At 41.4% G+C, this 10,916-nt stretch overlaps 1 protein-coding gene across 1 annotated transcript; it reads right to left on the minus strand.

Annotated features, from left to right (window-relative positions):
* Positions 1-669: 669 nt before the first annotated feature.
* Positions 670-10,296, minus strand: foxj1a (forkhead box J1a). Its single transcript, XM_088599447.1, has 3 exons — positions 10,060-10,296; positions 7,586-8,183; positions 670-4,494 (listed from the first exon to the last, which is right to left on the minus strand). Exons 2-3 carry the CDS (start codon positions 8,120-8,122, stop codon positions 3,670-3,672), a joined length of 1,362 nt encoding a protein of 453 aa, XP_088455573.1. The 5' UTR covers positions 8,123-8,183; positions 10,060-10,296; the 3' UTR covers positions 670-3,669.
* Between the last annotated feature and the right edge of the window lie 620 nt (positions 10,297-10,916).

Genomic DNA, 10,916 nt, shown 5'->3' on the forward strand with positions numbered 1-10,916 from the left:
TCATAGGTCATAGGTCAGAATCAAACCATCGATGTCTGGACTACAGTGCTCAAAGGAGGTGTGCCTTCATGGGTGGAACCTGCTACTCTCTCCACTTCTAGAAGAAGTTCCAAAAGAATATTTCGATGGCTTTGGGGAAAGTAATTTGGGGTTATTAATAGGGCTACAGTATGTCAGATCTTGCATTTACTGAGATTTTCTGTAAGAGGGCTTTTTTAATCCTTTCTCACATAAGGTTACTGTGCTGCTCCCTGGTTAATGTAAGTTATAGTAAAGCACAGGGTAAAAAGTATAAAGCATTAAAATGCATAGAGAGGAAGTGTCCTGTGTGTTATGAACCATGCTATGCCTTACTTCACTATGGTTTACTGTGGTTCACAATATAATCACTTTTAACTATGATTCACCTTCGTAAAAGGTACAAAGGTGATAAAGAAACTTAGTGCTTATTTGCCTGTATTTGTCTTAAATTGTCTATTCCTGAACAAAAACAAGGGAGAAGGACAACACATCTCATTCCAATGCCCTGACAAGAATGGCTCTGATGTTTCTCTGCCCTATGGTCTGTGTCAAGTTAGTCCAAGAAGCAAAAATAAGATAAAATATGCTTATGTAGTGTGTAGCGTTGTGTAGGGAATTCATTTTGTTATGAAGAGACATTTACAAAAATTCCAACAATTATTTTTTATTGTAAATAAAACTTCAAAGTGAAAAAAGTCATTTTTGTACAAGTTGACTTTTTTCATCATCTGTAACAAACACCTTATCAAAAAAGAAAAAAAATACAAAATGTGAGCACACATTCAGAAGAACAGACACACATGGTAAAAAGAGAGAAGAGGGGAGAAGAAACAGGGGGATATTATTCTGCAGCTATCAATGCTGGTATTGTATTTTCTCTTGCCTGTCTTAATGTAGCTGGTCTGAAAGAGGCGCTAGGCTAGGCGTTCCACAATGTAAACCCAAGCATCAAAATGATCTTCAGGTCATTTGTCTCATCAGTCTGTTGAAAGTGCAAAGCTTGCTTTTAAATTATTTAATATTTGGGCACAAGCCTCAACCAATGAAACTCTCTAGCTTCCTAGGGAGAAATCAAAGACTCATCATGTCAGTTACAAAGTCATTTCACGCAATGGCTAAGAAATAAATCTTATTTCCATACTGTAAGTAAACGATTGTGACAAACAATTACAAATTTTAAGTAAGCATATCTACAATGTTGCATTTACATCTCTCTACACCTGTTTGTTGTTTAACAAGTTCTGGTACTTTAGTACAACTCCCTGGAGTGGAAATATCAGAAAGCTCTTCTCTCAACATCATGATTTGTTCGTGGTATCATAACAGTTTATGTTGTCTAATGAACTTGGACTGTGCACATGTAGGTATATAACCTTCACAGCATTTATACTGAAGCGTTAACAAATGAAAATACCTTTGCATAACTTGAAACTGCTTAATGCCATATGATTCCAATGTTATAGCTGATCCATTAAAATCCTGATCCACTGTGACCTCCGTAGTCTCTATTCTGAAAAACAGAAAACATGCTTTTGCATGTTTTGTAGCATTTGCAATGATACAACCTTTTAGATATAAACACCCACAAGCCGTGATTTGCCTGTGCCTGCACACTGACAGATCTCTTAAAGAGCCTGCATAATAATCTGCTCTCAAAACATTCCGGTAAGATGTGATTTAATGCCAGCAGATTTGTCTCCAAATAGTACTTATATTTTTCTTTACTTTATGAAGTTTGGATCTTGACCCTGTATGTAAAGTTATGAAACTGCTGTAAAGACTAAATACAGTTATATTCATTACCATCCTGATCAGATGCAATGCCTCTAATTTCATGAAGACTCTCTGTAGTCAGATTTAAATAGGTTGTAGATACGGCATTCCATGAAACTGATCTACATTGGTTAGGCACTTTAAAATCAAAAGGGAAACCTGTCTTTGTAAACTTACTGTAAGCACTCAATGTAAACTGTTAAATTACTTCGGTATGAATTCAAGTCTAGTGATCTCTTTCCTTTTAATTATTCATTGTAATAAAGCGCCAAAGCAGATTCAGTGTCGGGTATTAAATTAAGACGCTCCTTCTGCAATTTGCCAACATCAGCTAAGAATATACTAATGTCAAACATCGTGTATGAGCAAATCAACACTTGCTTAGGAAAGCGTTCCTAGTTTTGATTTCCCAAATGCAGAATCCCAGTACTTACTGAAACAGCACAACATGATACCAGCTCCAGTGCCCAATCCACTGACAAATCCAACCCAAAACACTGTAATTTCCCTTTTGAATGTTTGGGCACACACAGAGTGAAATAATTTGGCACGTGATTCAGTTTTGAAGCACTATTTTGTTAAAACTCAGCTTATGATTTTAGCCATTTATTTTAAAATAAATATATTCACATCTTTATAAACTGAACATAATACAGACCATAAAACTTCATCATTCATATTTTAAGCCTAAGAAGAGAAGGAAGAAAGAAGCATAATCCCATACTTTTTCAGACCTGAGGTTTAGGGACAATCAGCATTGGTCTGTGCATTGCCCATTACATACTGTATACCATATTCTGACAAGAACCCCACCCCCTAACATCCAGGGAACTAACTCTTATTAACATTACAGCTTTAGCAAGTTGCAAAGTCTGAGGGTCCAAAATTGCCTACACCTAACTTGCAACAATAGCTTGGTTTAAGCTAAAAGTTATTATTAGTAAACAAATTGCCGAGTGAAATAGTGAGCAAAATTGTCTACATTTAATCTGTTGTCAGAAGCCAAAAAAAAAATCCTCAAATCTAGTTGTTTTCCTATTTCTTTAAAACACTGACTGACATCACTACTAACAATAAATCAACAATTATTGCCTGCAAGTCTCGGTATCAAAAATTACAAATTGGAAAGACATCCCTTATTTAGGACATCACGCAATTTTTTCCTGTGAGATTCATGACTCATTCCGTCTTGTTTTATGACACAAACATCTCATAATTCACAGAGGACAGGATTTACCTAGTAAACACAGAGCCCTTTAGAAGCTACAATCAAGTATGCCTAAAACATTCTGTATTAAAATCAACCCTTATTAATTCAGATATATAAAACTGGAAATGGTCATCCTTGATCCAGAGAGGTATGCCAATAGCAAACACAAAACCTTTAAACCTCCACAAAATTATAAGTGACAATGTAACTGGCCTCAGAAATGCTCTTGGCACCACCCTCCTCTCGGCATCACACTGTCACACCATGTACATGCATACCTCCACTAGCTACACATAGCAAGTCCACAAATTGGCTAGAAAAAAACATTCCAGTCTTAGTAAAGAACTCGGGGATCTGGAAACTCCGGTAAGTCTTTTATCATATCATGGCCTCAATTTTATTGATCATGGTTTTTATGGTTTTTATTAAAAGGTGTGATTTAGTTTAGCTTTTACAATCGACCCATCCATAGTATTCACTTATCCTAGAGAGACAGCACCACATAGTATACTTCATTCAAAGAACAATAGAAACTTCAGCTTTCCAAATATCTGTAGTATGGCTGAGCAGTGTTTTCAATGGAAGCTCAAGGCGCAATGAAAGGACAAGGAAATGTCTGTCATTACAGGTTTGATTTCACACGATGTGTGCCTGAACAGTCGCCTTCAAAGGAATGAGTCTATCCTGCTGCAGTCGTTGAGGTCACCTGGAAAAGAGTCGCCAAAGTCAAACAGCTGGTCCAAGTTGACCGCGGAGCCAGACAGAAAGCCGCTGTGGCCTTCCCCCTCCTCCTCCCAGGGGTTCTGGAGGAAGGCAGTGGCCAGGAAGGTCTCCTCGTCGAAGTCCAGGCTGCTCTGCTGGGTCTCGGAGAGCACGTGGGGCAAGCTGCCGTCCAGTGGAGCCCACTCCTGAGGCCGGTCGATGTGCTTCCCCCTCACAGTCAGATCCGTGTCCTGCGCGATGGGGCTGAGAGAGGGAATGCTGTCCAGGTTGTCACTCAGGTCTCCAGTCAGGGCCGAGTCAAGTATGGCGTCCCAGTCAAAGTCGCCTTTCAGAGACCCCAGCTCCTTCTGCTCCTCCGCCGAGAGCAGAGGGGAGCTGGATCGCCGAGGGGCCTTCATCGCCATCCTCTTGGGCAGCGGCTGCTTCCTCTTCTGTCCGCCCTTCCCATGCTCAGAGGGATCCCAGTTCTGGTCACCCGTGGCCTCCTCAAACTCTCGGAGAAGGCGCTGGGACTCCTGACTGATGCACAGCTCGCTTCCCCCAGCGGGCAGGTGGGCGACAGGGGAAGGCACCCCAGAGGAGACCCTGGCTTGAAAGGCGGGGTTGATCTGCACGGGCGGCATCCTCCTTTTCTTGAAGGCGCCACTGAGCAGCCGGTCGGCGTACTGGGGGTCAATCTTCCAGAAGCCCCCCTTCCCCGGCTCGTCCTTCTCACGAGGGACCTTGATGAAGCACTTGTTCAGGGACAGGTTGTGCCGGATGGAGTTCTGCAACACAAAAATGGACCAACGCTACGGTTATCAAGTTGACTGTTTAAGGAAGGTCTGCTCCAAATATTAAAAAAAAAACAAAAGATATTTTAAAATATGGTCATCCTTGATTTAAGCACTTATTCTTATTTCAAAAACAAAACTTACAAATCACATCTGAGTGGTTTCACTACAATCTCAGCACAGGTGATTGTGAAAATACAGCCTGTCTCATGCATGCTAAGCACCATGGATTCCATGACAGGAAGTGCAATGATTCTGAAGTACGTACATCACATTGCTGCCTTCTGCATGAGAGCTATATGAGCATCAGGATGGAGAAATCTAGCAATAAAACTTTTATTCTTAAAGAAATAGGATTCTGCAAAGACATCACACAGGAATTTTAATTAAATATTTTAATTCAATATTGACAACCATGTGCTGCAGTGCAATTACAAAACTGCCGGGGAATGCTCTTAAGGGCTATCACAGGAACCAATCAGGAAGAGGTTGAAAGACGTTAATTCTGATTCTACACTGGCAATTCATCTAGTGAACAAAATGTTCAGCACAGCACCTGCTAATCTGGCATGAAAAGAAAAGACATTTCTGAAAACATGAATTTGCACTTAAAAGACCGGGTGTAGAAATGCCACCCTTAGCACTGGAGGAAAAGCTTCGAGCCTTGGATAAAAATTCAGCAGGGATGAAGTCCTCAGTGGGAGGGTTTGACCACTGGAGAATTGCATGCAAAGTACGGTTGTTGCTCCGATACCACTATGGTTGATTAGCCACAGTACCTTGCCCTAATGCAAGTCAACCGTGGCAGTCAGCCCAGAGCTCTCAAAATATCAAGCCTCCCACACAGAGTCCTCCTACCCTCTCCAAAAATTGCCCATCCTGCAGCTTGGCTTCTCTCCAAAGTACACAGACCCTTGTGAATACCGAAAGCAATCTGAGGATACTATGTTTCCTGGATTCTCCATTCCACATCTCTTAGCAGTGAATTGCCCAGTGGGCTTGAAATGAGTGTGAACTATCCTGTTTCACAAGAGAATGCGAAAGTACCCATCTTTGGCAAAATGATAAAACTTTATTTAGTGGAACACCTAAGATCAGCCAATTATTAATACGATCCCATTAATGTTTGACAGGGAATGAAGAAACAATATGATCTCCCTACAGTGAAAAAAAATGCTGATGAACAGGAATTTCAAAAGTGGTTCTTTTAAATGTTTAAAAAACAAAGTGTTGATTTTGCCTTTCAGCAAATTGAGAGCTACTGTTCTACTATCAACTTTTACATGTTTGTATCTGCTCTGTAAATTTGGAAATAGCTGTTGTAATATTCCCTTCTCACGTTCAATTTTTTCTATTGTTTTTCAGCTGTGTAACATGCAGTCGTAACTTTTTCCAAAGTAACTGTGATCTGAAAATATACTATAGATACATAGAATATAACTACAAACTGTTGAGTTTACAAACTGGTACCTGCTTGACATCCTCTTATACTTTTCATTTACCTAAATTGCTTCTTTTTATCACAAATGGAGATCCAGAATCAAATGAAGTGACTTTTGGATCTTCTATTGTTCTTGCAGTAACAACACATCATCATACTGTAGCAATTCTTATATTCATGCACAATGTCTTAAAAAGCAATCTGTCCCAGATCATTCTTCTGATATCTTGCATATTTACTCAGTAAATGAATTACAATTCACATGTGCGCAGACTGTCTCTACACAGTGACCCTTGCCCAGCTTCAAGAATGGGCCATGCGATTTCCTACATGGGCGTTCCACAACAGAAATATGCACAGCAAAGTTAGTTTGTCACAACTGCACAAAATCACCCACATAAATAAATGACCTCACTCTTCTTTTTCCAGTAATCAACTTTTATGTCTAAGAGTACAAAAAATGGTTGTGTGCTCGGACAATTTAATTAGGGTAATTCATGAGGATTTAGAATAAATTAAACATTCTTTGTATGGCTTTAAATAATGTTGAGCATTATCTGGAATGATCTGGAATTTTCTCCGTTTTCAAACCTGAAAGCAATCCCAAATGCAATCCCAAATACTCAGATAGCAGTGGCTGTCTGTGTATACTGTACCGTGGAGTAAACATGTTTCCATTTCAATTACCATATGTGGGAATTAGCAGGAAGTGAACCGGTGCCATAATCATTAAAGTCCTTATGTCTATTTCTGAAGCACCAATGTCTTGCACTTTTGTATGTTGCTTTAAACTTTATATTTTTACATTCCATTGCTACTGTTTTATGCTGCAAACCGGCAATACATATTGCTAGAACCCCTTGATATTCAATGCACTTCCATCACTTTTAAAATACTGCAAACAACCTCACAGTAAGACAACATTCCCAGCCATTGCTGGGTGGAAAATAAGACTCTCAGTGCATTGCAGCTTGAATTGGTCCATGATTCATAAGCTTTAGGCCCTCACAACAACTCAACAGAGGCAGCAATGTAACAAAATTGTATATCGGAATTTTAACTTTATGAGTGCCTGATTTACGTACAGTAAGTAAAAAATTGAAACAGCCACAACTGATAGTATTGGTGGGACTGCGCAACTTGACAAAACTGAAATGGTACATGGTGTTATGAAAGCCTTTAGGTCTTTTTTGCATTGAGAAACATTTTGACCTCATTGAAGACTTCTGGTCTTTTAAACAACCGCCACAACCGGCAGTCCCTTGCCACAGCTCTGTCCATGACTTAAACAAAGCCTCTTGCGGTAGATTCTCTCATAGTTCACCTGGTGCTGAAGACAAAGCTGACGAATACACAACCCGTGTCAATGAACCTCTAATGAATGCAAACCAAGGAAATACGACTCCCCTCGCAGCTTGATCCCTTCCAGGAGGTGATCTGCAGGCTCTTTATGCAAGCCAAGCCCTGGTGCTACATACAGTACTAATAAGCACAGCAGCACAGTTAGTACTAGAGACTGCAGCTGACAAAGCCTAAAATGGATCCAATACAGAAGAGTCTGTGCTGTTTTCCTGTCAAGCTAATAGAAGCCCATGCGAGATGGGCTCATTTGGAGATCCCTGTAGTGGGCGCCCTGTTGCTCACCTGCCATGTGGGGTCAGCATGCCTGAAATAGCAGAAGTTGTCGGTGATCCACTTGTAGATGCAGGAGAGGGTGATTTTGCTCTTCTTGCTGGCTTGCATGGCCATGCAGATGAGTGTGGCGTAGGAGTAGGGTGGTTTTACGTGGGGGTTGGTCTTGTAGTCGATGTCTTCAGGTGAGTGGCCCTGGGCACCTAAGAGGGCAGACTGGGGGGCCCTGCAGAAGGCAGCGGCAGTAGGCTTGCCAGGGGTGTGGGGCATGCCCATCGAGGCTGGGTCAGCAGCCAGTGGGGAGGCTGGCGCCTCGGTGCCCACCAGGCCCTGGTGCCCATAGAGGTGATGCTGTAGGTGGGCAGAGGAGGAAGAGGCCTGGTTGCTGTTGGCGTTGATGATGGAGAACTCCTGCAGCCACTGCAGGCTGGTCAGGCTGTCATCCAGGTTGACAGTACCGCTGCTACTCGCGTGGCTCTCGTCTGCCCACCCCTCCTCTTCCTCGACGCAGCCCTGCTGCCAGCCCTCAGCCGAGCTCAGGTGCATCATGGCTGCGTCCTCTGCAAGCGCCAGGAGCCGTCTCCAAAGAACGAGAAACCCCAACCAGCACCTGACAACGCAGAAAGGTTTCTTTTCAGCAGCTGAGAACAGCACGCTCACCCAAGGTTTTCCCAAGGTGACAAGCAATTACTGCTCTAGCTCTTGGTTTCCAATGGTTATTGAAGTTTAACATAGTGGAAACTCACATAGAGCGCTGCCATTTTAAAATTGGACACTTTGATTTGTAGCCCACATAGCTGTAACAATCCGCCAAGCACAGAGACGAGCAGACACTCACACATACGCTTCTGCTTGCTTGCTATTGTGATACGTGCTGGAAGTGATATAAATAAAAAGAGCATGAATGTTTGTACCACAGACTGGACTTCATGTAATTAAATTCCCCTATTATTCTATATGGGAATACATATTTCAATATTGTATGACTCTGGAGCTGTACAACACCAAAGCTCAGAATCCACAGCATGAAAATGTTTGGAAAACGGAACTGACATATGAACATTTTATAGCACAAATATTTACCTGTGAAGAATGTAATAATGTAGGGTTTCCTTTTCCTGGTTCTGGTGGTCCAGACACCTGCTGGTTTTTGTTCCAGCCAAGCAGTCTGTTACACAATTGAACCCTTAATTGACTTAATAATAGGATTAGTTTAAACTTTGCCTGTTTTCAGCTCCTTAACGTGTTGGAGGTTGCCTATTAACTATTGCATTCCTGAAGTAATGAAACAAAACGTTTGAGTTCAAGTAAAGCTTGGGCATATTCCAATCAATCAGCTTGTTAGATCAGTCAAGGGATCAATAAGGCATTTAGCCTCAGCTGGAATTAAAATCAGCCAGTGTGTGATCCACCAGGACCAGGACTGGGAGCACCTGATCTGAGGTAATAAAGTATGCAGAGTAACACTCTATTAGACACACTCTATTTATTAGACACATTTGTGCAGTAACTAAAAAGACACTAAAAGGTCACATGAAGACGATTAATATTAATTTAAAAATTACTGTCCGGTTGCAGTCAGAGGCACTTTGTTGAAGTAGGCAGCCCCTCTGAAAAACCTTCTTATACTCAAAGTGGCGTTTCATGAATGCAGAACTGCTCTACAATCGCATGCATGATGCGGACTGCTATACAGTATATGCGAGCTCTGCTAGTAGTTAAAGACGAAATCAATTGCTAAGATATAACAGTAATCTTAGCAGGAGTCTTTTATAAAACGCCACCTGTCCGCACCGGCTCACTGAGAACCTGCGGAAAGTCAGAGGGCGATGTTAGGACACAAAGACGGTAGGGGTTAGAGTACACTAAGACGGTCAGTTGAAAAGAAGAATCGAAAACACAAACAGAAGATGTTTTATCCGGTTCGAAGTAGCCGGTTCATCATTGTGACAAGTGAAAGTAGGGAGCCGCGTCTGCGTGCAAAAATAATGTTTTTAAAGACTTTAGGGCATTACTTCGATCTAAGTGAATTTAAAGTATTAAGTCACTACTTCGGTCTAAGTGAATTTAAGTATTTCAAATTGAAATTTCCACCCACAACATTTGTCATAATAAAAAAAATCATTATTAAAAAATAGATGTTTTTACCTGCAAATACATTTGTTATATACACATAATTAAAAGAGCTACAGTAAAGCTAAATCACAAAACGATAAGGCGCTCTTAGCAGACAATGTTTAATATTAAAGCCCCGAAGAACTTCAAATGTAATTCTTGGAAATCGTCCATGACAAATATTCCACTAGAGATAGTAAGAAATACTACGGAAAAAGCACACGTTCTGTATTATAGAGTTCTCTTCTATTTTTGATAGCCTCATGCCACGGGAGACCCTGTATTAAATGTTTAATACACTTGACAACAACAATAATAATAATAATAATAATAATAATAATAATAATAATAATAATAATAATTTGGCTCACCTTATTGGTACTGCCTAAATGACAAGACTTGAAAAGCTGTTCGAGAAACTTCCAGAAGAGTGCTGCTCGGCTGATGCTCTCTCCTGTGCTGTGGCCCTGTGCTAAACCCCCGAGCCGCACTGCCCTGGCTGGCCAGTGTGCTGAACCCTGTGGAATTCGGGGCCCCGGAGCGGAGGCGCTTTTCACGTAAGGCTGTGCAGAGCGGCTCTCCGGGAACAGTTTAATACCTGCAGCAGGAGGCTTGTCCCGGCACCATAGAAACGGCGCCCCCCCACACGCACCGTAAACAGCTTCCCGTACTTCCATTGGCTTGGTGGTTGCTATGGTGCTTCTTTTTTAATCACTTTCTCACTTAAAGTTTTTAGTCTTTTCAGCCGTTTCTGTCCAAAGGAGGGGGGAAACTTGTTGAACTTTTACTTGTTTTCATGCAAATTAGAGGGATTCAGCCAGGCAGACAGGACAGGGGGAACGTGTAAAAATGGGGAAGGAATCCGCCCGCTGTCTGATGCGTGTTTTTGCGTCCGCTGTTAAACCTTCACCGTTCCAGACATTTAAAACCGCCTGGCGTTTCATTAAAATTACCTCGCTTGCTGCTTTTATGGAGTGATTCAACGTGGCAAAACGATTTCCGGACAGGAGTCAATATTGTTACAATGGATCCAGACACACTGACATTAAACGATTTTACGAGGAGATAATCGCACCTACAACTCACCTACAGTGAAGCTGTGGACATTCTTTGTCGTTTTGCACATAATAATATGTATTACTAATAAGCCCAATGTTTGAAGGTTTTGATCTCCAAGGATAAAATATAACAGATATAACCACTCTGACAAATACGACCAACTCGATCT

This window comes from Lepisosteus platostomus, chromosome 11 (assembly GCF_059453375.1).
Source record: "Lepisosteus platostomus isolate fLepPlt1 chromosome 11, fLepPlt1.hap1, whole genome shotgun sequence".
Lineage (NCBI taxonomy): Eukaryota > Metazoa > Chordata > Actinopteri > Semionotiformes > Lepisosteidae > Lepisosteus > Lepisosteus platostomus.

What these genes read in the sequence shown, in the direction of transcription:
- foxj1a (XM_088599447.1), bottom strand. Translation starts at nt 8,122, where the DNA reads ATGATGCACCTGAGCTCGGCTGAGGGCTGGCAGCAGGGCTGCGTCGAG. An exon ending in ATGCTGACCCCACATGGCAG is followed by an intron (nt 4,495 to 7,585) that starts GTGAGCAACAGG and finishes TTTGTGTTGCAG; the next exon opens with AACTCCATCCGGCACAACCT.